At 45.2% G+C, this 27555-nt stretch overlaps 2 protein-coding genes across 6 annotated transcripts in view; one reads left to right on the top strand and one right to left on the bottom strand.

Moving 5' to 3' along the window:
- Positions 1–780: 780 nt before the first annotated feature.
- LOC119382538 (nuclear pore complex protein Nup50) lies at positions 781–15788 on the bottom strand. 5 transcript variants are annotated; one of them, XM_037650279.2, is made up of 8 exons: positions 15649–15788; positions 14621–14777; positions 11907–12059; positions 11427–11655; positions 9426–9575; positions 6195–6273; positions 3020–3135; positions 781–1112 (listed from the first exon to the last, which is right to left on the bottom strand). In XM_037650279.2, the coding sequence occupies exons 2-8, from the start codon at positions 14771–14773 to the stop codon at positions 895–897; spliced, it is 1098 nt and encodes a 365-aa protein (XP_037506207.1). In that variant the 5' UTR covers positions 14774–14777; positions 15649–15788; the 3' UTR covers positions 781–894. The 5 variants fall into 5 exon arrangements, with proteins under 5 accessions (XP_037506207.1, XP_037506206.1, XP_037506208.1 ...); XM_037650278.2 differs by having other exon boundaries at positions 15642–15775; XM_037650280.2 differs by having other exon boundaries at positions 15646–15719.
- A 154-nt stretch (positions 15789–15942) lies between these two features.
- The window catches only part of LOC119381092 (PHD finger protein 21A), a 43458-nt gene continuing 31845 nt past the window's right edge, over positions 15943–27555 (top strand). Inside the window, exons 1-7 of the mRNA XM_037649079.2 lie at positions 15943–16359; positions 16792–16824; positions 17059–17124; positions 19797–19895; positions 20133–20410; positions 25835–25862; positions 25908–26246. Coding sequence (XP_037505007.1) covers positions 16297–16359; positions 16792–16824; positions 17059–17124; positions 19797–19895; positions 20133–20410; positions 25835–25862; positions 25908–26246 — 906 coding nt within the window. The 5' untranslated portion in view covers positions 15943–16296. The remainder of the gene's footprint in view (positions 16360–16791; positions 16825–17058; positions 17125–19796; positions 19896–20132; positions 20411–25834; positions 25863–25907; positions 26247–27555) is intronic.

Here is a 27555-nt window from a genome sequence, read left to right as displayed (position 1 = left end):
TTGAGGCAAGCACATAGGGTTTTCCCGGCATGGGTAGAATCTTGTTAGTCAGACTCGCGAACTCAGTGTGCGACACGAGCACTACTTTTGTTGCGTTTTATCGACTTGCTGCTTGTTACGACTTGCTGCTAGTCTCAACTAGCAGAGTTTGAGTTAAAATTGTGACTAACTACTTCAGTGACTGCACCGTGTAAAGGCATCTGCATAAGTCATTTATCACAAACTCTATGAAAGGCAAAACTCAAAGCAGACATTTGACATAAGTGCTTTTGGCACTGTCATCATGCCACTCTGCTGACGCAGTCCCAGACAAACCTGCAGATCTCCATTTTTTTTTCAAGCATCACAAGTTTTTACCAACTACAGTAAAGTATTTTTAAACAAAACCTGAAGAGACAAAAAGAATTTGCTCCATTTAAAGCACTGAAAAAGATGGGGGTGCAGCACCCAAATATAAGACCTTCCAACATAGATTAGAGGCATTTATATATAAGCGATTTCTCTTTACCATGACTTTGCTGCACCGTAGAATCTCTGAAAACTGGAATTGCTTAAACAACGCAATCACCCCTTAAGTGGAAAAACTGCCTCAAATTTGGTTGATTTGTTATTTGACTGCAGCCCCCCATTACAAATTCCTCAAAAAATGAAATTACTTTTAAGTGGAACATATTGTCCCAGTCCCTTCAAGTTCCAGGCGTTCTGCTGTAGCATACAAGACAAAAACGAAGAAAAACTGAAATATTTCACACTTTTCAAATCAAAACCTCATGGACTTCCTTTTAATAGCCAACAAAGTGGATGCTTCCACTTGGCATCGTCCTCAAGTAACAAACCAGGCTAGCAACCTGGGATCAATTTTCTGTTCCACTTGCAGGCTGTGACCACCCAAACTCAGCTGTCCTTCTTCTCGCTTTTGTAGCGCTCCAAAGCGTTTTTCAGTTCGTCGGCATCTTCTGAGGTTCGCACACGAAGCAGCATGGTTGTCGGGCTTGCTGAATCATCCTTGCCATTCACTGGTGGGTTTGGAATGCACACCAGTCCCACATTGTTCTTGCCCAAACGAGACACCGGTAATGACGGGGCCAGCATGATGTTTAGCAATATATTACCTGCACACAAAAATGAAAATGCATAGTATAGTACATCATAACGCTTGTTGCCAAAATGTCGTTTAGAGGAGCTTTAACCTGTCACAATTATGCTTGCTCTACCAAAACAAATAAACTTGATATTGAGACGTACTTATAATTCATACTGTCCGTTATGAACAGCACTAAAATATGTGTCGACAGAAATGAACAATGAACAAAAAACCAGTGTCGAAAAAGAGGCAAGCACATGTGACCACAGCCTACCAAAGCTTTCAAATTAACTGAACAAGGAAGAAACTGAGTTTTCTTGCAATTTATATAGCCAGTCAAAACCAGTTTGCAGCATCAGCACCAGCATGCTTGTCAAAGTCAGCATTACTGCCACTGTCATTACAAAATGACAACAGAAAAAGCGTTCGTATTCATGGCTGATGACAATGATCACCGCGATGTATCACTTTAATTACGAAAGCTAATTCAAGAAAGAACGGATTTTAACATGATAAGCCAGTGTAACCGAGCCATGTCGCATGTTATACAGAATGTCATACTTCTGTTAGTGCATGATAAATGTGAAGCAAGGTATGGTGACTTATGAACTGTTCTAGAAAAGAACATAGACAAGCTTGGAAGTCATTCAATTTGATGACTCGAAAACACAGCACTAAATGTTACAAAAGCAGATTCTCAGTCATGCTGATACAGTGAAACCTCGGTGATACGAATCTCACAGGACCACCAAAAATATTCGTATCATCCGAAATTCGTATCACCAGAAAGCATGGAAAATTAGCATGCGACACAAGTATGTCCTTTTAGACAAAGGGAAGCTGGCGTACATTTTCATTTATTGTTTTTCATGGCCGCAGCAACGTCAGGAAGAACCATGAATGATTGTCAGTTAAGTTTTTAGATGTCGGCAATCATACCAGCACTCGTAAATATACGGCCCGTACGCGCATGTTTATTTAATGAACCAGGTGCATTGTGACCCGCGACAATAGTAGCCCCTTCCAAATTTTAGTATGCTTTTTTGCATGACACCAGAGAATGGCAGCGAAATTAACGAAAAAAGCGCTTTGACGCGATGGATCAAGGCCACAAAATTACAGAACCACGGTCCTGTGTAATGATTTTGTTATTGCGGAGGTGTTGCGGATGTTTTTTGCGAGAATTACGACCATGGCAGCACAAGTGACGACCTCAACGGTCGCGCACGTTGACGTTGTGAGGCCTGACTCCTTCGCCAAGGCCATCCTCGCCTTCTTTCAGTCCTCGTCCACCTTTCATAGGATGTCTGATACACGAGGCAGGCACGTGTAAACACAGTACAACGACAGCAGCCCGCGTCGACGCATTAGAAAAAAAAAAGCATGGCCCTAATGTCCTCTGTAATCTACACGCGAAGGCACACGGAGGCACATAAGAGCCTCAAAGATTTGCGCACACAATCTCGGAGGCCGTGACGCGTCTCTGAAGGTTTATTCTGACCGTAAGAAAAGTGTTTTTCTTACACCGTGATTCTGACAATTTGGCGGTGCGGCGCGCATGCCCACGCTTGCGTTCCCGCGCTCGCACGTGCTTGGCGCGTCTTCCGCAACAGCGCGGACAGCACCTCTTCGTACCTGGGTGGTAGCGTACGTTCGTATCAAACGTCGCTGGGTGAAAATCTGTTCGCAACAACCGTACTCCATTACACTGCAGGCCAATGGGCCTTGGCCGGGACCAACGAAAAATTCGTATCACCCCGTAATTCGTATGAGCTGTGATCGTATCACCGAGGTTTCACTGTTTAAAGATTATGCACATGCACACACGTGAATAACAAGAAGTGCAACTGAAAGACACTTACAGATGTACGCAGACTACCATACGTGCAGAATACTATACTGAAGGTTCGTAAATGGAGCCAATGGCACACTTACCCAGCCTGGTGTCAGCCCTGATAAGCAACTGGTATTTATCCTTTTGAGGCTTGATGTAGAGGATGCCCACTCCCCTCTCTGTGTAGCTATTGTCTTTCTTCTGGAACAGCTTGCACCTGCACATAAGCACCACACAAACTATGACGGGACGTTGCAGGTAAGCAACTTGAGCTGATTATACAGTAATAATAATAATTGTTGGGGTTTTATGTCCCAAAACCACGATACGATTACGAGGGACGCCTTAGTGCAGGGCTCTGGAAATTCTGACCATCTGGTGGTGTTCCTTAATGTGCACCTAAATTTAAGTACATGGGCATCTAGAATTTCGCCTCCATCAAAATGCGGCCGCCGCAGTTGGGATTTGATCCCGTGACCTCTGAGTCAGCAGTTGAGCTCCAGAACCACTAGACCACCGTGGTGGGTCTGACACTACAGAAGTAATGGCATTATAAAAATTCGTCTTCCTTACTGGAAGTGCATTTAAGGGGAGAATCACCTCTCAAACATGTTTTCTTCTTGATCTAGGAGTATGGCTGTAACCCGAGGAATATACTTCCACCACAAAAACTTGGAGGACGCCTGAGCTTCGCCTTCAAGAGTAGAACGCAATAGCCTAATCGGGCCCCGTGTGCATTGCCTTCAACCTAGCTGCAAGGAACATTTGTGCGCGTAACATTGGCCGTTTCAAACTATCCTAAAATACCTACCGCAAGTGCAGATGGCCGGAGTCCTCAGAGAGGACACGAAGACAACAAACAACAGAAACATCTTTACTTGTTGAAAGCCTTGACTAAACGTGATTTCTCAGCGGCGGGCGAGACACAAGCATGCGCAGGCTTAGAGACCATCATCACTGTCTTCCGTCTGTTCACTGCCAATGCCTTCATTGGCAGTGAACAGTTATAACAATACCGGTTTTAGCAATATATTGGTGATAACAGTGGGAAGCGGCTGCACTGTCAACTTTTGTATGTTTTTTGCGGTGGAATAACCCGCTTACAACAATGTCCTCAGGCCACATTATTGGTTATGACAATGAATTATGGCTGCTGGATGTCCGTGCCAAAAGGTAATGGAACACAAAATCCTTGAAGAGAAAGAAGAAAACGAGAAATTCAAGCTGCCGCACTCCCACCCACCACCACAATGGCCACCGCATGCTCATACAATAACCTGTTTTGCAGCCTTCTCGGTATTGCCAGCCACTTGTGCCTCTCTTGTAGCCCTTCCACTTCTGCTAACATTAACAGGCTACTTCACGCCACACCAAGGTGGTGTTGACCCGCCCCTTCGGATTCACGGTATGTTTCACCGCATAGTGTTTTCGCATTGCGGCAGAGCTGATTTTTGAAACCCGCTACAACCACAAATGGACCGATTCGTGACAGCGCTGGTTCAAGCCTGCGAGGTGACCGATGCGGCAGCGGTGGTTGCTTCAGATAATATATGGTTTTGGACATGCATATTGAACAAATATGCGAAAGAGGAGACTACAAAGAGTTTCAGTGTCTGAAATTTCAGACGTTTTTATACATTCACTCTACTGGGCGTGTGGCAGTGCCATGAAAGCGTCCGAACTTTCAAGCATGTCCGAAAAATTGGTGCCGTGTCATTACCAATGTGCATTGGAATATGTCATCCAATATTATAGCTTTCTCACACCAACTTGCCTTCACCCTATATTGCTTTTTTTCATGCCATCCGTTTATAATATAACAATAATATCTGGGGTTTTACATTCAAAAACCACAGTATGATTATGAAAAACGGCAGGAAGGGGAAGATGGAAGCTTGCGATGAAAAAATTCGTAAACAGGGAGTGTGTGCTCGAGCCGACGTTTCTACAAGTGGACTTGATTTCTTCAAGGCTGGAACTGAAATCAGTTCCAGCCTTGAAAAAGACAAGTCCACTTTTCGAAACATCGGCTCGAGCACACACTCCCTGTTTACGAATTTTTTCATCAATATGATTATGAGGCACACCGCAGTGGAGGGCTCTAGGAATTCTGACCATCTGCTGTTCTTTAACCCTTTCGCTGCCACTGACATACCAGTACATTCACCGTTGTGTGTCAAAAAATTCGCGCCGAAGTGCGAAACTGGCGTATTTTGCGTGGTTGTACAGGTTGCGCCATCTCTAGAATCTATCTAGAAGCAAGTATTTTCGCTCCTCGCTGTGTTGGTACGTGTATTGAAGAGTATGGAGCGACCGCGCCCACCCTTCTTTGCTGGGGGGCATGTTGGTGTGTCTACTGCAGTGCGTCAAGTTCAGGGGTGCTTGCCGTTGCCTCTCCGATAGACCGAAACATGACTCGATCACTGCTTTCACACGCTTGCCGTGGCCTCGCTTGCCGTTATCAGCAGTAAACAAGGTTGTTGTATCCTCTTTCCATCCCTATCTGTCATCTTGACTTCACATGCATCATTGTTCTGCTTTTCGAGCTTCTTTGATATTCCCGAAACCAAGCCGACACGGGGGTGCGTCATGGCCACAACCACCTGACGGTGAAAAGATTAATGAGCACAGACATCACACAGTACACAGGCCTTTAGCATTTCGCCTCCATCGAAATGCGACCACCACGGCCGGGATCAAACCTGCGACCTTTGGGTCGGCAGCCAAGCACTGTAACCGCTACACCACCGTGGTGGACACGCCACCCGTTTATAACAATGGGAATTGTTAGAGGGGCAAATTTTTTTGTTAGACACAACCAATGAAACCAACAGACTAAACCAAGTGTTGAAATGCAGTGTAATGATTATGGCCTAAATTGAAAGGAATTCAAGTGAATGTACAAGGCGGGATCCAAACCAACAACCTTTGAATTATGTGTCCGTTTATGACTGGAATTGGCATGCATTATTCACCTCAATGGAAGTGGTATGCACTGACTTCATTTGCTAACAAAGACCACGTATAAGTGGTGAAGGCGGCGGCAGAACGAATTTAAACATCCTGAACAAGCATGGAAAAGAATTTCCACCCGCTTTGGCATTTTTGCTTTGTTGCGTCTGTTGAAGTGCTGCTGTAGTAGCCGTGAATAGCATCCCCCACCCTTGTGCTTGACAGCGCAACACCATTGCCCCGAGCCACCACGGCTTGTCCACCTAATGGATCTTCGAATAACATGTATGAGACATACAAAAGAAGACAAACGTCACAACATACCGTTTCGTGTACACAGCATCCTTCTCTTCAACTGGTGCAAACTCCTCCTTTGGAGGTACATACTCTTCATCATCGGAACCTGCAAACAGGTACAAACTTGACAAACAACACCTGACACGATGACATACCTCGACCAATGCTGCACGACTTGATAAAAAGCAAATTGCTTATTCGTCTTTGCCTGCAATAATCAGACCTAGTGTCTGTCAGAACCGGTGAATAAGATGAAGGGGTACAATGCCACAGAAACTTTCCCCTATGTTGCGCATGCAGTGTCCTGTTGCATCTGTCACGCAGGAAAAGAAAAAGAGGAATAGTACAGAAACGGGCCTGTGTTCTAGTTCTAGTAAGTTCTAGTTCTAGTAGTAGGAGTAGAATCTACTACTACCAGAACTAGAACTGTTATTCTGTGACACAACTGGAGTGATGATTTCAAAGTGTTATATGTTGCTCAGCAGTTGCTGAGAGAAAGAAATGTGTTTTAATGTACCCTGGTCTTCTACCAGATATAGTGAAGCAAGAAGAAGTGTGTATATATACCTAAAATTTTTGATGAATTACCTCAACAGTTCCTTTCCATACTTCAAAAAAAAAAAAGGCAGTTGAAGAAGTTATTCACAGATTTATCAAATTACTTTGGTTATGGGCTACTTCTAGTTGAACCCCTTTATAAGAGACATGCACTGGGGGGCAGTGTGTGTCCCTTGTATGAGGTGTCTCTTGTAAGCAGGGTACAGTCGCCGACTGTTTCATCGGACGCTGAAAATTCGGACATGTTCATTTATTCGGACACCTTCGCAGCACCGCCACTTGTCCCATTGAAGTAATGTAAACTCACGACCGAAAATTCGGACGCCCCACAGTCCGCAGTTCGATTTTTCGGACTCCGGCTGGCTGATCGAGTGCGACGTCGAACGCCATGACAGGCTGTCAGCAATTTTTACGATATTTTTGCTAGGTCGCCAGCACTGAAATGTTGCACTGGCTATAACTGGAGATCGTGCCAGTGCCAAAAATCCATGCAGAAATTAGCGATCTCGAAGGCCATGTTTGTTGGCTGCATGTAACGGTTGCCTTTTGGCTTTAGCCAGTCAGGTATCCATTGAACGGCTACCACGACCAAACAGCAGGCCAAGCCAAGCCAAGATTGAAATCAGCTCGGTGCGGCGTTTGAGGTGAATGACCGCGTATGAGTACGACGCGGATCCTAATTCAGACAAAGTACGACAACAGAAGCGCTGCAACATCAACTAGCCCAACGTCGTTTCCTTTTGGCGTGTGAGGGTTTGCATTGTCAGATGTTTCTGTGGCTAGGCCTGATCTGCGTCCCAAGCTTTGTCTCGCTCCCTTGTTTGTTGCTTGGCGTGTGAGACCCGATCTGCTGAAATTGCTCCGATGCCGCCCGTTCCAGGTGCGCCATCGGAACTAAAGAAACGCGGCAACTACAAGGCCCTGACGATGGTGAAAAAAGCGGTGATTATTCACCAGGTGGAAGTTGCTTGGGAGTTTTCGCCGAGATGGGCGACGAGATCATCCGTCAGCTACTCGAACCAGCGCATGTGGACAGTGACTGCAGTGATGACGCACCTCACACACCACAGCCACCAAATGCGGATTTTGCGTAGGCCGTTACAGTGGTTACAGTGCTATTGCCGACCCACAGGGGTGGCCAAACATTGGCTGAAATACAGGCAAACTTGGTTGCGCGTAAGCGTAAATGTGTACAGACGCGCACTGACAAGTTTTTTCCGGCTGCTGGGCGGCCAATAAAAGTTTTTTTCTGGTGAATCCCTTTTTTCAGACTCCCGATTATTCAAGACTTTTCGGCGGCTCCCGCCAAGTCCGAATAAATGCTCGGCGACTGTACCATGTTCTCATTTTCTGATCAACCACTAATTCAATGTAGGCACACTGGTGTCTCATACCCAATCGTCTGTTACATCAACGCCTATTATAAAAGGGTTCAACTGTAGTAGTTAATAATAATAATAATAATAATAATAATAATAATAATAATAATAATAATAATAATAATAATAATAATCATAATCATAATAATAATAATAATAATAATAATAATAATAATAATAATAATAATAATAAATAGGGGTGTGCGAATATTCGAGTTTCGAATTCGAATCGAATAGTTCCCAATCGAATAATTTGATCTGACTTTCGAATAGCTATTACTCGAAGTTTTGAATAATTCGACAGGACGAATATCTAAAACGCGACAAAAGCCAATGGTGCAACTTGGTTATGGTAGGGTGGCTAAAACTAACGCTAATGTCGCCGTTCGTTAAACTTTTACTGACATCCTGGTTCACAAGCGAGCGCACGTTGATCTTAAAGGAGATGTCATTTCCGCACGTAGAAAAACACATGAGAAAACTGTCAAGTCCTTCACAACTTCGCTCCCGAAACGAACCCACGGACTTCTTGCTTAGTTCGGTCGCATATGCCGCAAGCGACGTAAAACGGCCTGACTTTGGCCTGCTAAACCCTTGGTGATTGGCTCTGTACGTAAAAATTTGTTCACGCTGGGCACCGCTGCACCGCACCACTAGTTCAGAAACTCCCATCGTTCCGGCGCGCAGTTAAAACGCTGCTGTGAACGCTGCTCTGATGGGCCCGGAGCACCCATGGCAATGAAGCACAACATTACCATTGTCAGATGAGCCCTATTGCTCGACCATGGGGAAAGAAAACAAGCTACCGTACCCCCCTCTAGAGGTGAGGAGTGCTGCTGCTGACTGGAATGGCGGCTCTTCTATCAACATGCCTGTATGCCCATAAAAGCTGAAACAAAAGCCAATCCCGAACAAGTGCATATTGAAGCTGTCAGCACGCCGTAGCGCCCCTGATTATTCCTTTGTCTTGCGTAACTGGTGGTACACATTTCGGGTAAATTTACTATTTGATATTCAATATTTTTGGCCATTATTCGGCACTATTCGATTCGAGATTAAATTTCACTATTCGCACACCCCTAATAATAAAGCCCGGAACCACAGTGACTGTTGTTGAAATGTTAAGAGAATGTTAAGATTTCTTGGAAAGTCCAAACTTGTCAGTAGGTGTACCAAAGCTTTCAAACATGCGAGTTGAAAAACACAGAAGTGTGCAAACTCTGATCCCTGCGTTGCATCTCTCTATGAGGTCACGAATGTGTGCATTGCACTACATAAACAGTGCTACAAGTGCAACAAAACTGTCAGTGCCTGGGCTCACCGTTCTTCGCAGCTGTAGTCGCTGGAGCAACCGCTGATAGTCCGAACGTGAAGGTTGGCTTCGGGAGAGATGAAGATGTAGGTGCAGCCTGATTCCCAAATACAAATGTCTTGCATGGCTCTGAGGCAGGAGCATCTGACTTTGCATCATCTGGAAAGCAGAGGTGCACAGAGCCTCGATGGATGCATTTCACGAGAGAAGGTGGTAAAATACAAATTGCTGCCACAGCTAGAACTAATGTAAATTGATTTGTGCTGGGCGTCTTAAAGTGCCCAAAGTTTCAGCTGCACAGACTCCAGAAATGCTATGTGTTACCTTCCAACTCTGCAATGTTCCACATGGTAGACCACAGTTATAAGGTAGTATGGGCTTCTCTGATTTTTATTTAGGTTATGCCCAATAAGAGTTAAAGGGCTAGTAAACAACCCAGCAATCCAAAATGTGTTATGAAGCTATAACTGCACACTTGTACAGTGTGAACATGCTGCCACAAGAATTTTACAAGTAACTGCAGTAATAAGGAAGTTACAGGGTGTAGAACACCCGCATTGGCTGGTTTCGGTTTCTCGCTCGGCCTTCCTACCCTTCTCAGCAGCCAAGAGGGGCAGGCGTAGCCCGCTGTTGTGACTACGCCCACTTCAGTGACATAACACGTCAGTGATTACATCGTGGGAATGCAGGCGATGGCCGAGCAAGCCTTCCTCCATGTGCCACTCGTGTCAGAGCGGCACTAGGGTCACCCCAATGGTGCCGTGAAGAAGTGCGATAAATGTGCGGCCGAAAGCACATCACCGCAGGGCCGAGGCGCCGTGTCGTAGTGCGGAGGACCAATCGACGAAGCCAGTGATCAGGGTTGCCAGGTTTGGCTACTTTGCGCCATTTCGGCTACTTTTTCAGGCTGGTGGCGGCAGAAAATACACCTTGGCTACCTGGCTACTTTCTTAGTCCCTCGACTTGAACAAAATTATCAATATATTGTAATGTCAAAACTGCTGGCGTTCAGATATGCGGTGTCATAACATGGCGACCAAGGCATTTTTCCAGCTCCAAAAATGAAATTTGGCGCTTGCATTTCACAGAAGAGGCTTTTGGATACCTGGCTGGGGTGGGGGAGTGACTGTTGCATGGGGCCTCACTTGGCAGACCACCTATTGCTGAACGCAACTTTAAACTGTAATTATAAGTGAACGGGACAATTGAAGGCGCTCTGCAATCATTGACATTAGAAAATGGACATCCAATGAACTGTCTAGGTTATTTCTTAGGATTAGGTATAAACTCGACTCGGGAATATCAACTGCTCGGACTTTGTCATCGCGCGAGAAGCTACTGCAAAAGTGACTATATTTTACGCTTCAATCCCACCAACTCTGATTTCGAGCACACTGAAGCAGTACTCATTTTTATTGTCGCCATAAGGCTGGTACTTCACCACGCAAGACGCGTGAAGGGAGTGAACAGCGCAAGAAACTTCGTCATCCTGCTCGAAATGATTGTTACATCTATAACTTACGCTTTAATTTTAGCAATTATGATTTTGAAGGGTTCTTGCTGTACTTATTTACATTTCCACCAAAAAGCTCACACATTTAGTCATTTAGGTAAAAATGTCGCAGTTCTCCAACAAGCGTGACTAGGTTTGGCAACTTTTACTACTCTTGGCTAAAGCTGGCTACTTTTTGGCTATTTTTTGTCATTTCAACCTGGCAACTCTGCCGGTAATACATAAAGTTGCCAATTACGTCACTGCACGTACGAGGAGGACTGGACAGGCACTGGAGGGGGGTGGGGGACGGGAAGTGTTTTTTGAAATGCAGCGTCTGCGCGGCGCTGCAATATTCACAGAATGTGATTGCCGCAGCCTTCTGCACAAATTAGTGAGCTTGTATTGGAGGTGTAAAAAACAAAAAAAAATGTCGGCGCCTGTTCACTGGCACTTTAAAGAATTTGCTGTAACTGTGGTTGCATACTGGCACAAATATGTAAACATACATATTATACCTTTAGGTGGTTGGCCAAAGCTGAAAGAAGTACTGCTGGAGTCTGATGGTGTAAACTTGAATGTGGGAAGTGTGGTTGCACTACTTTTGGTTGACTCAGGCCCAGACGAGCATGACTTTCGGATTTCGGCTAGATGACGTTCGTAATCCCGGAAGACTGGACTGAAATCCGAGAACGGATTGGACTCCACATGCTTCTTTACCCATTTCAGCAGGCACTCGTTTAAGCGCTAGAGATGAAACAAAATATATCTAGCTTTAGCATGATATTGCACAACGCTGTAAAGATTACTACAATACTGAAGTGACAGCAAACTCAGTGTTGCATGAGCTTTCAAGACGTACAAAATCTTGATGCACGGAGTCAGGAAGCTAACAAAACTTTGCAGCAGCAAGGAAAAGTGTACCACAGAGAAAATGTTGCAAGAAAAAAAGCACGCGTGATGTAACAAATCTAACATAGCTAAAGCTTTTTAATCACCTTTAGCTTGCCTAGAAAAACTGGATCTGCATTTTGTTTCTCCTTGTCAGGTGCTGCTGATGGCGCAGAGCCATTGGGCAGCGAGGCATCTGGTAGCTTTGCGGCATTAGTAGTACTGAAACCACTGAAGCTGCCGAAGGGGCTAGCTGGGGCCTGTGGACAGAAGATGTCATAGGGCATATAAGAAAACCAATTAGCGCTGAACTTATGCTACATATAAAGACGAATACTTTCAAGGTGGTGCAAACGGTTAACGCTGACCAAATCCTTACTCTCATTAGTAGGAATTTGTAGTAATCAGTACATGTTGTGAACTGGGCTGGTATTTTGTAGCGATGTCATTTCCAATGTCATTTCCATTTCCAAGAAAATTGAAACTACTGATGCACAGAGTGAAGGCAGTTCTTTAAGCACGATGAGCGCTGTCTAAGTGTACCAGGTGCCATTGCGCTGGAGCAAGTCATAACTCTAGTAGAGAGGATGTGCTTCTGTCCACTCCTTCCATTATTGTTTGTGTGTTCTGTGCGCAGCCTGCAGTACGAATCGATACCAACTCAACCAGCTTTCAGTTCTCTTGCTACTTTCACTAACATGAATTTCTAACAACTCGCTGAACTTTCAGTAATTCTAAGTGCAACATTTACAGAGTTCATTAGGACGGCTGTGTCTCCAATTTCTTGCTTAAAAAGCTGGCTGTCACTACTGCTTAAGCAAAAATGCCAGGCCTGCGCGGAAAAGCGCAGCAAAGTCACAGCGAAAGCTCGAAGAGCGGCATTTCTAAAGCCCGTTATAAACTCTCTTGTGGCTACTGATACAAGTACACTAGGAATGTACCCACTACGCCACAAATCATAATTTTTGTGAAGTTGGGAAGCACCCACGTCGACATTACTCGTCATTCTGCGGAGAAGCGAGGTACCATCTGTAAGGCATTATGTGCACTTTGTTGGTGCGACGGTGAAGAATTACGACTGATCCCTTTGTAATGGGTTGGAAGCTTTAAAAGACCCACTAGTTACGTAATTCGCATTATAGGCTTCCTTGGCAACCAATAGAAGTGCACTTGCGAGGAACCCATTACATTATAAATCATCATAATTTTTGTGAAGTAGGGAAGCAGCCACTATGCAATTTTTCTTCATTCTGCGCAGAACCGTAGTACCTGCTAAACACCTGTAAGGCATTATGTGCGCTTTGTTGATGCTGTGGCTGATGACGAAGAATTATGGCAGAGCCCTTTGTAATGGGTTGGAAGCATTCAACAACCAACTCGTTGCGCAATTCGCATTGTGTGACGCCTGCTTACAGAACTCTCGTTGTGTGACGCTTAGTTGTTATTTTACTCTTCTACCACGCTACACTGCATATGTTAATGTGGTTCCTTCCCGACATGAAGCCTGTATAGGGTCATGTTGCAAAGCAGTTTCAAGCACCGGCATGGCTCTGAGGTTGAATACTGGGCTCACACACAGAGGGCCCAGGTTCGAACCTCGTTCCATCCTGGAAATTTTTTCTTATTTAGTTTTTTTTTCCCCCCCTTATTTCGAGCGATAGTGGTTACGGACACCGGCGGCGGCCCTTGTTGTGATCTCATAACAGCTTTCGCTGTAATAAAGGCCATAAGAAAGTCCAAGAAAAATTTTTGTGGTATGTTCATACTAGCCTGTGACGGAAACACGGGAAGTCGCTTGCTCGAAGCGTTATTTCTTATTTCGAGCGATAGTGGTTACGGACACCGGCGGTGGCCCTTGTTGTGATCTCATAACAGCTTTCGCTGTAATAAAGGCCACAAGAAAGTCCAAGAAAAATTTTTGTGGTATGTTCATACTAGCCTGTGACGGAAACACGGGAAGTCGCTTGCTCGAAGCCTTATTTTTATTTCGAGCGATAGTGGTTACGGATACCGGCGGTGGCCCTTGTTGTGATCTCATAACAGCTTTCGCTGTAATAAAGGCCACAAGAAAGTCCAAGAAAAATTTTTGTGGTATGTTCATACTAGCCTGTGACGGAAACACGGGAAGTCGCTTGCTCGAAGCCTTATTTCTTATTTCGAGCGATAGTGGTTACGGACACCGGCGGTGGCCCTTGTTGTGATCTCATAACAGCTTTCGCTGTAATAAAGGCCACAAGAAAGTCCAAGAAAAATTTTTGTGGTATGTTCATACTAGCCTGTGACGGAAACACGGGAAGTCGCTTGCTTGATTAAGTAAATAATTTAACTAGAACTCACAATGTACTTACTGAAAAAGCAATGACTAAGAAGTATGCAAGTAATTAAAGTGCTAATCAGGAACTGATTCCCAAAGATCTTCGATGCACTTACATAATACTAATGATGCTCAGCGCTTTAACTGCTTGTTGTGGTTACAGCGCTACAGGCTAGTCAACAAATCACCCTAGATTATCCTTTTCTATGTGGAAAAAGTACTTCACGTATTAAGTGTGAAACAACGCTAATTAGGCAGCATAGCTGCAATATACGTTATACACATGCTCTGATATCCAAGGGCGGTGTGTACAAAAATGCATGATATTCCTTGTGCAACACATCTAAATTCTGCAATGTGAGAGAAAGCACAAGGATTATTTTGGGTGATTTGCCACCTTCTTCCACTTACATAGATACATACGCACATGCACTTCATTCATCGTCACTATAGCTGAAACAACCTAACAGTGCTCGAAGGCGAGAAAATCTGCGGGTGGACACTTACTGCCGTGTTGGTGAGGCTACGCTTGGCAGTCCTGATCACGCGGCGCTCGATTTCCTTCTCGTCAGCTTTCTTAAACTGGCCTTGATCTTCGGGTTCATCGTCTTCTTCCCAGTTATCGGCGTTGAGTTCTTTGGTCGCCTGCCGCTTTGCCATGTTTCTGTCAAAAGGCAGGGCAGCGCGGAATATAGTCAGCAAGCATAAACAAAAGCCCGACGATTGACCACATTACGAAACCAGCTAATGTCGGCCAGTATTTCGCTCTTTATATGAAAGCAGGCAACAACCTAGTTACCTTGTCATACGAAGCAGAAATTCACCGTTTCGGTACCGGCAACAGACGAACCGCAGCGATATAACTAGGGCCGGTGCTATCAAATCCGTTCTCGATAGCAACCAGGAAATGATGACCACTCTCAGCCACGTGTCTGTTGGAATCTACACATTCCTCCGCATAAACACTAGCCGCTATGCGTTACGCCTCGTAGCACGCGGTAGAAAAACGGATGCAGATAGCTTCACTGGAAGACATCGGCGTGCTAGACGTTACAGCTGCGATGCAGTCGCCACTTGAAGCGTTGAACTGTTTTAAGAATATCTACTTTACACTAGAAACGTAGCCAAGAATTCAGTCAAGCGCACCGCAACATACCACTTATTTTTCATTCAAACTAGCCGTTCGCCGACGCACTGTCACGACAAACAGTGGCGCGAATCACTGTCATTTTGTCAACAATAGGGCGACGAGAATAGTCGAGAGAAATTATGCAAATGACGTGCGAATTATACTTTTTGAGGGGCGCGATTTCGGCGCTAATCAATACATCGTGAGAGGCGTGAGCACATGCACGGGATGAGATCTCCGAAAGATGCAAACGTCGGTTACAGACTCGGAGCAGTCGTACACGATGTAGCGGCATTCAACGACGGCCTCTTCGTCCGAAGGAGGAACGAAAGCTGCATGCAAGACGCGCGCCTTCAATAAATGGTGCTGCAATGCGCAAATATTATGATGAAAACCGACAAACCACCTGTCTTTCGAAGTTCTCCCCCGGCGCACTACTTGCTCAGTGACCTGCCTGCGCGTTCGATGCGCGGCAGCAGCTCAGAGCTGCCCTTTTTCGCACTTTGCGCAGCGCGAGAAGTGTCCCCGTAATAAAAAGTGAAAAACAACCGAAAAGTGTGTTTTGCATCGGAACCTTGAGCTCGAAGCCTCGACGAGGCGTATTGCTAGCGTACAAAAATTTATTGACGCCGGCATTGAGCATATTTAACGGCGTTTGTCCCAGTTTCGCGAAATATTTTCACATCCGGGCACAGATTTCGGGAGCGAGTCTCTGCCTGATCACTACGCCGACACAAGAAAAGTAGTCCCTCCGCACCCATCGAAGATTTCTAATTTCTCTTTCCAAGACAACGAAAAAAGTTGTCTAAGAATGTATACCGTCGCGTTATCGGTTAAGTAGCACCACATTTCGGGGTATTAATTGAGTAAATTGAGTTTGGATCAGTCAGCTGCAGTTTCAGCTCATTTATTCGTGCAGCGTCTCTACCCTAGGTAGGACGACGAAAGCTCAGCAGTACTTTCCGACTTGATGTAATTTGTGTAATCTGTTATACAAGACCTGTTTTTCTCCGCGGGTCCGAGTGGTACTCAAGCCAAGCTGGATGCCTTTCAAATGAACGCGATGGAGCTGCAGACCCTTCAGAGTCAACTTAAAAGTGCCATCCAGAACCATCAGGTATACGGCCGGACGATATGTCTCGAGTTTACTCCAAGTTGATAAATCTCGTCTTGAAAAAAACAGGCAGTGTCGACCTGTGCATGTTTACATAGTAGCTCGATCTCTGGCCTGGGCTGCCTAGTGCTTATTTGTTTTGCAGTAGCGTTGTTTTGAGAACGTTACTCTAGCTGAGCTGCGAGTTTCCCTGCGCTATCGGTCGGTTCAACTTTGTTGTCGTAGTTTTTAACCAACAGTCGTACTGCTGTGGACTTTCGCGGCAGCCATGTATCGGGACGTGTACACAAACGCCAAGTTTTAGAATCGGCATTGCGCAGCGGATTTCGAGGCTTTTCACAATAATGCACGGTGCGCGCATTTGTTTTGCCCATTTAACGGGCGCCTAGCGGTTTCTTGTCGCTCATACAGCACTTCTCTGCCTTCCATTTTCAGATCGTGCTGTCAAAAATGCGCATTGATCCTCAGGTAGGTGCTTTGGCTTTATGTTTTTTGTTGGCACTCTTCGGCTCGGTAGTGCGCGCATGTGTGCTGCTCTAAACCTCCGAAAGAGAAACGCTTCTCGGGAGATGCAAAGGCGCTGGGTACGCGACGCAAAACTCGCCTGCGGGATCCCCGAAGTGTGCCCCCGTTATTTTGTTTTTGTTTGTTAGCGAAACCGCGAAGTTGCTCGCGGCTGCTCAGAATGTGTTTCGTTTGCAGAATTCGGCCCTTCAAAGGCAGCTACACGACTTGCAAGCCGAAATCCTGACGCTGAGCGAGCAGCAAGTAAGTAATCAGCTCCAGATTTATCGACTGTTGTGACCTTGGCATGATGTGTGTTAGCCTGCGCGGCGCTTGTCAGCCCGGTGGTTGAGGTCGGCCTGTGAACTTCGGGTGTTTCTGTTGCCCCTCGCGTGCTATGAGAACGGCGGCGCTACCTTGTATCGGCTTCGCATGTGTTGCGTTGGCCAAGGAGGCTTATGTGGTTGTCAGCAAGCACGTATAAAAACAAAACTGCTCCCGTGTGTCATCGCAAGCGCCAGTATCGCGGCTTCCTTTTCTGCTTGCGTGTGCTTGTAAACTTTGCCTTCGCATTCTCGAGCGCACTTTTTATCGATGCGTGCAGTCCCCCACTGTGCTCTTGAACTTTAAACATTTGCGGAAGGGGGAAGAAATGCTTCCCGTGTTGTTTTTTTTTTACTTTTCAGTGGCGTGAAAATTTTGTTTGATGAGCGTTAAGGCGATTCAACGTTTTGCTCGCGGCCATTATTGCTTTAAACACCCAGCTGTTAATTCACTCGCCATTCTTAAGAGAGGCTTATTTTATAAAGCATAATCGAGCGCTGGCATTGAAGACATATCTTTACAGCTTACATACCGCCTTTTGTGTTGCTTGCTTGAACACGAAAGTATTGATTTCCCGATGATTGCACTACCTAAACAAAGGTTTTTAATCCCAGTGATTTATTTTTGATTTATTGATGAGAAAGCGTCACCTCTGCATATGGGGCTAAACGGAGGTCGGCGTTTTTTTTTTTTTTATCATTCCACGCAACAAACGGCGTATGTTCTAATGGGAACTGGCGGTGATCAATACTCTGATAACTTATTTGGGGCTCATATTATGTTGGTACACAATGAAGCCAGGTCACATTTCATGTCTTATGGGAATTACTTGCTCTGTCCTTTGAGTATTGCTTTTAATACAAGTGCTTTTGTGGAAACTATGGTGATAACAGCATGCAGTGTAAATTTAGCCTATGTAAGTAAATGAACTGTAAGCTTTGTTCTGTGACATGGTCTTTGCATCCTGTCATTTCTGGCTTGCTTATTGTCAACAGTATGTTTTACAAGTTGGGCTTCCCCATGTACGTTACTTTCAGCAGTTGTGTTTGGCAATTTGAATATTATCTAATGTGTTAATGTGAATATTATCCTCCGTGATGTTGTCTCAATTATGCGCCTCTTCAAATACATAAGTAGCAGGTTACGAATTTCATTCGCCTTATAGGGAATTGCGTATCTAAAAACTGAAGTGCTTCAATGTGCCAGTGCAACCTGACCATAAGTACTGTCGCTATGACAATGTTCCAGAGGCATCTGCATTACTTCTAGGACAATGCCTACAAGCACTTCGCACTTGGAAAGGGTTGTGCGATATGTTTATAAAATGGCTGCAGAATTCTACAATGTTTGATTGGGTGTGCTAAGAAGGAGTTAAATGCAAGAAGCACAAGTTCAGACAGTTGTATCTGTAAAGGGTGTCCTTGTTTAACTTTCATTTATTAATGTGCCAAATCGCACAACTTTACAGGCTTTGTTTAACTTTGTAACAGAACTTATGCTTGTTTTATAGGCAGAGTTTGAAAGTTTCCAGGAAATTCAATATTTTTAAAGGTGCCCGCAACATTTTTCTAAGTTACCATAGAGTGGCCTAACTCCAGTAAAACTGATAGCTGGGCGAGTTGCTATGAATTCATGTTTAAAACTTTTTGTAGCGCGCACAAAAGATGGGGACACAGAAAGAAGGTACAAACGAGCGCTTACTCACAACTGATTTATTTTTTGATAGGGACTAAACATATAAGCACAAATAATCATCACAAAGCATGCGTGGAGCAAGTCATGAGGCATATAAGCAGAGTACAACAAGTTCATCACTATTCAAGACATTTCTTTATCAGTAAGCACCACCGATGGTTGACTGATACACTTTTGTCCCACACCTACTTATATGGAATGCTTTCATGACTTCACGTGTAAGTTTATCATTATGAGCAAACAAAATGTCTGTGTCACTGAAAACAGGATTACAATGACATGATTTGCAGTGATTGGACAAGTGCAAAAAGGTTTCTCTTCGCACAGGCTTCTGGCCTAACTATTGAACTGTGTTGCCTCATGGGTCTCCTGCCGAAAAGATTTTTCTGATCTGTCATGTATAAGAGGAGTCATCTCGCAAAACGAGTGCCTTATCTTTCCTTTCATCACGAGTGAACTTGAAGCTTACACAGGGAAACATTGCAATAGGGTGATGCGCTGCCCAAAAGTTACGTCACCATGCATCATAGCCTTGAGCATTTTCTCTTCTTTTTTCTGTGACTATATTGGCTGTTGCACCGGCATGTGGTGGCACCACGCCCCATTGGCAGCCACAGCACCAACACTATGCGACACGTGGCTTCTGAGATTGCCCGCTGGGACACCGTTCATGAAATCATTCAATATCTGTTCTGCCCACCTGCTGCATAGTTGGAGACGACATTCCTGGGGAGATAACAAGGGATTTTTGGCTGTTCCTGACATTGAAATAAAAATGCTCTACTGCATGAAGTGCCGTAATATTTGTCTCATATGACAAAGATCTGTGGCATTTTCTGACTGGATTCAAAAATTGTTGCAGGGCCCTTCTAAGTGCCAGCTAAAACAAGTTGTTTAACATTCTTTCAATTTTACAGAAACAGGTGGTACAGCAACTGAGGACAGAGCTTGAGCGGAAGCAAAGTTCAGCAGTGCTAAAGCTTTCTCACAATGCACAACTCCTACCCAGGGCTGTGGTAAGTTGGATCATCTTTCTTTTTTAAATAAATAATTGCTGCGCTATTACAACATTGCCTGTGTTTGCTTTGCCTTTGCCTGCATTTATGGTGGCAGAGTTTGATAAAAGTACATTGCTAGGCATGGCATCACAATAGCGTGGTGCTGAGGTTGCCATACTTTGGTCCTATTGGATATTCTAAAATAAGCATGCTACACAGGAAGTAGTTGTTGAGAACCGCGTTGCCGCTTTGCAGCTGGGTGGTGCAGGCGTTCCGGTGAAGCTGCAGGCAGCCCTCAAAGGAGGACCGGGTGGTGTGCTGCTGCCACAGGTGGTGGTGGTTCCGAGCTGCAGTGGACCCCCTCACGGGCCGCCCAGTCTGCTGGCCCCATCGATACGTGTGCCCCAGTACCCGCCTTGTGGCCAGCGCCTGACTCCACAGCAGCCGCTTGTGCAGGCCCAACATCAGCAACCCCAGCATCAGCATCCCAGCAGCAGCAGCAGCAGCAGCAGCATCAGCAATCTCAGCAGCAGGTGCAGTGTCCAGCCAGCAGGCTCTTTTGAAATGTCATCACCGCTTTATGTGTGGGCTTGGTGTTCACAGTTGTGCACTGATCTGCATTATGTTATGTTTCTTTTTTTTCTTTTTGGCTAATTTGAGAGCATTCTGATGAGGGTGGAATACAGAAATGTTAAAGAACTTCAGACGTCCAAAATTAATCCAGAGCTCCTGGGGCATAGCAGATTCTTTCAGGGGGTGGGCTTCAACCACCCTTCATGTTGGTTTGTGTGTGCATTTGTATGTGTGTGTGTGTGTGTGTGTGTGTGTGTGTGTGTATGCAAAACTAAACAATTTCGGAGAGGCCGGGGGGGGGGTGGGGGTGTTGTTTCTTTTTTTGGTGTAACAACTGCTCTGAGCAAACCACATCATCTCGCTGCGAATCTGCCCGCTAAAGGTAGTGTCGACTGTGGTGTGAGTGTACGAGTCAAAATTACGCTGACATGACATGAATTGCAGATGTTGGAAACGAAAGTATGCGCATTACTTAGCCCTAAGTTACCCGAAGTTTGCGGGCTCAAATCCAGGTCACGGCGGCCACATTTTAATGGAGACGAAATGCTAGAGGCCCAGGTGTTTGAAATAGGTGCACGTTAGAGAACCCCAGGTGGTCGAAATTTCCTGAGCTCTCCACTACAATTTCTGTCATATTCATGTTGTGGTTTCGGGACGTAGAACCACAACAATGATTACTTATGCCTAAATTTTCATGTTTCAATTCATGAATAGTGTACATTTGGCTGCAAGTGTTTGCGGCATGTGAGATTACTGTTTACTGTTACTGTTATCTCTTTAGAGTGACCATAAAGTGACAAAAAATATTTTCCAGAGGTATGGATGAATTACTTATCCGTGAATAATAAAAATCAAAATGAGAAAGAATATCATAATACATACAGTAGACTCTCGATAATTCAAACTCGAGAGGACCTCAGGATTTTTTCTGAATTATCAGCAGTTCTCAGAAACATTACTCAGGGTACCATACCAACTAGCGTTGGGATGTTTATTGTTTCTCAGGGCTGCAGCAACATCATAGACAGCTCTGCACGATTGCCAGTAAAGATTTTAGATGTCAGCAATCATACTAGTACTCGTTATTATACAATCCATGTGTAATTAAGGGACGAAATGTGTTGTGTCTCGTGACAGCTTGTAGCCCCTTCCCACTCTTGGGAAACTCCCTCATGACATCAGTGTACTGGGAAAAAGTTACTTTAGGAAGCGTTCAGCACACAATAGACTGAGACAAGACCATCTCAGTTTATTTTTCTTCCCAAGTCAGTATGCGATTGTTATAATGCGCGGTTTGGCTAGTTTGGCCGTTTTGTAAGCGGCAATAAGCTTTGTTTGCGACTGTTAGTTACATAAAAATGAAAATGTTCAGCTAGAAGCAACAAAAGCAGCAGATATTTCCAGGCATAGACAAGCAAAAAGTTTGAATTCCTTGAATTTCGGCATTGGGCAGTTTGAATTAAGCCGATTTAATATACATTGAAAACACAGCGGGCCAACAAAAAATTTAAGACTCGTTCAAATTAACCGAAAGTTTGAATTATCGAGAGTTTACTGTAATAACACAAATATGGTTATTGGAAAAAATATGCTTCACAGGCTTAGAAAAATGCATGCAACAGGTTACTGTAACCTTTTGTACCAGTCAGGCTCGTCATTCCACGTGCACTTCTCGGAAGATGCTCCTTGGTCGGATTCCAATTTCGAATGAGTTCGCAATTCCTCTTCTGACATCCAATAAATCAGATTCCGGTTTGGCATTTGGGTAGTGCTAGTCTGAAACGAAGGAATTGCTGCTTGATTCACTCTCACCGAATAAACCGGTGTGCGCGCCGATAGTCATTGCTGTGTGTGTGAGCGCATGCAAGAAAGCTCTATGGTTGTGTGTCTGTCAGAAAAACTAAATGTGTGAGATACTTCTAGTTACCCTTCATCTTATTGCCACAGAGAGGTAATCGATAATTTTGATTCTCTAGAAGGAAACTGGGCAGGCACAGTAGCATTGTTTGCCCATGGCGGCATCATTTGTATATACCAGCGTTTGCCTGAGAACAGCTGAGAATAAAAGGTGAGAGAATAAAAGCCAGATATCAGTTTTTGCGAGTGTAACAAATGGAAACGGCCAGTGAGACAAAACCAAACGTGCCAATTTTTCAACTTTATTTTGCCCAGCAAGTGCTTTCACCTTACGGGGATGCAGGAAACTTTTTTCCTGTGCCACTGACCAGTGAACAGCAACGTCATAGACCATCCCCACAGGGTATGCAGGTCATTTGGTGGGGTCAGAAACCATTATGGACAGTAGTGAGTCCTTCCAGTGGAAATGTTGCTGAACAGTCGGAAGTTTGGTTGTGAACGTAAGACCGCGGTGGCTACATCTTGGGATGCAGGTGTGTTTGTTCAAGGTGGAAAGATAATCAGAATGGGGGTGATGATGGTGGCTTGATTAACGCTGTTTCGGGCCTACAGTCACGACAAGAAGTGTTAAAAATTTGATAGCAAAATGATTCAGTGTCCGAAATTTTGTGCGTCCTTATAAATTGGCTCTATGGTGTACGTGGCAGTTCTGTGAAGTTCAGTTGATCAAGCATGTCCAAAAAAATCCTGTCATTGTCTGTTGCATAGATACTTTTGTTTTGGCTGCAACTTTGTTGTAATTAGACTCAGCCGTATATTACAAACCTCTGTGCTGTTTGTAGCAACGTTTCTAGAACTACTTCAGTTTGAAAACTCGGCCCTGTTGCGCGGCTCCGCCGCAAGCGGAGGTGGCGAGTGGTGCTGTAGTCTCGTCAGGCTTCAGCGAGGTGCACCAACCGCTGCTACGGCTGCTACCATATCGGAGCGCCGGATCATATGGGTCACTGCGTTGTATTGACGAACAGATTCCGGATTTTGTAATACGCAGCAAAAGAGATTACACGTGTTATGCGTCCACAATGCCGATATGTTTTATGCCGGGCTGCACAGCGGCAAAAGGACAAACAACTGACCGTGGCACATTTGTACTCGGCATGATCAGGCAGGATAAAAGGGTGCCAGACAAATCACAAGTTAATGACACAAGTTAATCACAAGTGTTGCTTGCTAGGCCATACTAAACTTGAGAAAAGCCGCAAAAACAGAAGCAAACATTAAGTTAGGGCAATCATGATGCTTTATCCTTTTTTCTTTGTACTTTGCTGAGAGCTTGGCATGCATGTGTTGGCTGTTTTGGTTGTTTCTGGCCAGTGTGGTTTTCAAGTATCATTAATGAGCGATTCACGAATGCCAGGATCAAAATGCCGCGTTTTTCCTGAAAATCTTCAGAGGTTGATGTGTAATTATTGTAAATACTGAAGTAACCTGCAAACATTTCAATTAAACACGTGATTTATGCGCATTTTTGACATACACTATTGTACTCTATAAATGTACGTGTACCACTTATCACTTTCAATGATTGATTTTAATGACAGTTTTCAGCTAATTCCGAAGCACCGAGTTTCGGAAAGCTGATTTATTGACAGCAGGGGCTTGGCGAGAAGTTAGGTTCCCGGGGGGAGGGTGGGGATAGAAATACCGAACGCACCCATATGTCTATGCCGCTGATTACACTCAAGGTACATGTGAGTAATAATAGCGGGAAATGTTTATTCATTGGTTTATGGGGTTTAGCGTCCGAAAGCTACTCAGGCTATATGAAAGATGCCGTAGTGGAGGGCTCCGATAATTTAATTCGACAACCTTGGGTTGCTTAGCGGGCACCGGAATAGCACAGTACACGGGCACCTAGCATTTCGCCTCTATCGAAATGGGAAGGCCGCGAGCGACCAGGATCGAACCTGCGTCTTTCGGGTCAGCAGCTGAACAGCTTTAAACACCAGGAACATAGCCAGAAATTTTTTTCGGGGGGAGGGGGGGGGGGGGGCCGGGGATGTTCAATCATACTTTATGTATGTTTGTGCGTGCAGCACAAGCAAAACTGGAAATCCCCCCCCCCCTGGCTACGCCAGTATTAACCGCTGTTATCTCGGTGACTTCATTGAAGAGAAAGGTTAGTTGAAAGGGTGTCGTTTCAAAACAGTAAAAATACAATTAAGCTGGAACATGAGGGTTGCAATTTTAATGTTTAATGCTTTCATGAAAATAAAATTGTTTAAAAAGAAAAGCAGTAAGTGCATGAAAATTTCAAAAGCATTTTTATGAAGGATTAAATCATACGCAACATTCGGCACTTAAGTGCGAATTATGTCGTGTAAGCTGAGGGCAGAATCGTACATGTTAAGGCCATTTTCGATCTCAGCTAGTCGCGGCCGGTCTAAACGTAGTTCATATCAAGTGCGACTGGCTCCTTTCCGCAACTTGCACGAGTGAGTCAGTCATGACCGACAGGTTTGATCCTGGTCACGCTTTATCGCGATCAAATTTAATCGAGTGACTTATCGATAACTTTCTGTATCACGAGCTTGCGAGACTGAAGTTCTACAAGCGCGCCCTACAATTACGGTGGCTACTACACGGCTTTATATTGACATGAATAACGACAGCGGAATAATGTGCAGTGGCCTTTCGCTGTATTCTTTCCATTCCTTGGGCACTACATATCATCGAAATCCGAGTTGCAATAAAACCTGTAATTGGGCAAGGGGAAGGCTGTCAGAGGAAAGACAGCACGATAAGATTCCCTCGCGAGCCTCCGACGAAATTATGCAATGGCCTATTTGTTTCTAAATACGTACGAGAACATTTACAGACTCTTCTGGTAGCCAGGCAAAAAAGGTTTGTGAAATCAACTCTACTGGTATTTCAATATTGAACTTAACCATTGAGCAACGCTAATGTCTATAGCAATGAACATGAAGAGAGCAGCTAGCAGCGACGGCCGTGCTCAGGGTGCCTGCTGTCATTCGCGTGACACGGAACACGTGCAGACCCAGTCTCAAATATCGTTTCTGACAATCGTGCTATTTAACGCTATTACATAACCGAAAAAAATAAGTCGTTTTTGCAACTCTATTGATAAACAATTCAATATTTGCGCTGACAGCCACGGCTGTCCGCCGCCCTTAATCGCGCTTCGCCGTCTGCTACGTAGAGCCTGTTGCTGCAGTAGTGCCACCTGCACTGGAAGTCGATTGCGCGCCGCTTTCAGAGTACGGCGGAGGCGGGGAGTTTGGCAACTGAAATAAGTTCTATAAATGTTGGTTCGTAGTGCGCGTCCCATGTTACTGTGCCTGTCCTAAATCTAAGCATCTACACATTTAAAGAATATCTGCTTATAATGAAGTACATTTTCTGTCCTAATGACTGTTATATTGAGGGCTTACTGTGCCAGAAATTAAGATGGCAACACCGCAAAGAAATAAGTAGCGCATATAAACTGTGGTGTGCTTCTATTTGTGCAGCAAGAAAGAGAAAACTAGTTCAAAACAGGTTTGACGAGGCACTTATTTGTAGTTGCCCTATCTTCCTTTGCAGCACACCTTGGTTGCCACTGGCCCTGCGGTGCCACGGGTCCCCAAGTCCTGCGTCGCTGTGCTTGTGCAGGCAAGCAGCATCAACAGCACAGCTGCAGGACTGATGGTGCCAAACCTCGGAACCACCGTTGTCCACAGCAACACCCACACCACCACTGCCACGACGACCACGACTGCCACCACCAACGGCATCTGTGGAACAGGTGCAACCACAACGGTGACAGTGACAGCTGCGACGCCTGCACCCGTGCCCACTGCGGCCGTGGCTCCTCCTCGCAAGAACGTGGCTGTGGGTCCCCCTCCTCCAAGTGCCCCTCCACCAACTAAGGAGGACCATCAGGTGAGGTCCACTGTACTGCTGCTTTTATGCGATTCCACTTGGATAACTTGTTATTAATAGCGGAGCTGTTTAAAGCTGAGGTAAGTTTCTGGGGATCCGTCGTCCGCACTTTCTAGACCAGCTGCGAGGGCGAAGCCTGACGAGAGGGAGAGCATGGGTAGAGCTACTTGGGTGAGAAGGAAGCCTAGTGCAGCGAGTTGAGCATGATAGAGTAAGGGGGGGGGGGTGATTCTTAAAAGGAAGAAGGAAATGAAACTGAAAATTGGGTGTAGAGTGCACTAACTGTAGCGACGTGTAGAGGGTGAAGGGCAGGGAGGAGGAGAGCAAAGGCGAGGCTATGGTGGGAGCGAAGCAGGTGGTGTGGAGAGAGGGAGAGAGCAGGAGCGTGATTGGCTGTGCCGGTGAAAGGAGTCGACCAATGGTAGTCCGCACTCGAGCGCAGATAGTGCTGGTGAGAGAAAAGGAAGGGCGTGCCGAGTGTTGGCGAAAGCGGAGGAAAGGTGCGCTGATGCCACCAGCTCCGCTGTTTAATCATGACTTAAGTCAGTGACTCAGTGACTTCATGACTTAAGTCAGTTGAAACTGTGCATAAATTTTTTGGTTTCAAACCACTGTATATTATGCTTTAGCATGAAATAACAATGGCTATCGACTATGTGTTGCCTCATGTATCTAGGGGTGCTTTCAACGTGTGCCTGTAGCAGACCTGCTTTCATGTTATAGCGAGCTGTAGTTAATCACAAGCACAGATTTTCAGGCTTCTGCCAGAAAGGCACGGTGCACCGAGGGTGATGTTACCATTTGACCACTCTTGGGGACACTCACTTTTGTGCAACAAAGCATGTCTAGCCTCATGGGTGGGATGGGCATCTTGTCTGCTGGCCTATCGAGTGAATGCAAGTGAGAAGTGACGGCTCTGAAAGGGATAGACTGTCACGAGGTCTTCCACTGTCTTCCCAAGGAGGCTTAATATAATTATATTTGGAGTGGCAGCTCCTGCAGCTTTGTACCAGTAGAGGTGAAGTCAGTGTTTGCCTGCACATCACATGTGAAACAGGGCTGCACCAGCCAGGGATTGTATGCCACTCAAGTGCTTTTGCTCTGTTAATGCAAGTGCAGAGCTTTTACAAATTGCCCAGCATGTCAGCTGCAACATTTCCTCTTAGTTTCTCAATGAAACAGTACTGATGAGATGGCAGCAGTCCAGCTTCACCTGCAGGGCATTGCAAGTTGGGGACGTGGCACTTAGGGAATGAAAATCAACCAAAAAATCTAGTTTTTGCTGGCCATCTCTTCACGCTCCTGACAT

Source organism: Rhipicephalus sanguineus, chromosome 2 (genome assembly GCF_013339695.2).
Source record: "Rhipicephalus sanguineus isolate Rsan-2018 chromosome 2, BIME_Rsan_1.4, whole genome shotgun sequence".
NCBI lineage: Eukaryota > Metazoa > Arthropoda > Arachnida > Ixodida > Ixodidae > Rhipicephalus > Rhipicephalus sanguineus.
Note: the sequence above shows the minus strand (reverse complement) of the source record. Positions and strands in the feature narration are given on the sequence as shown.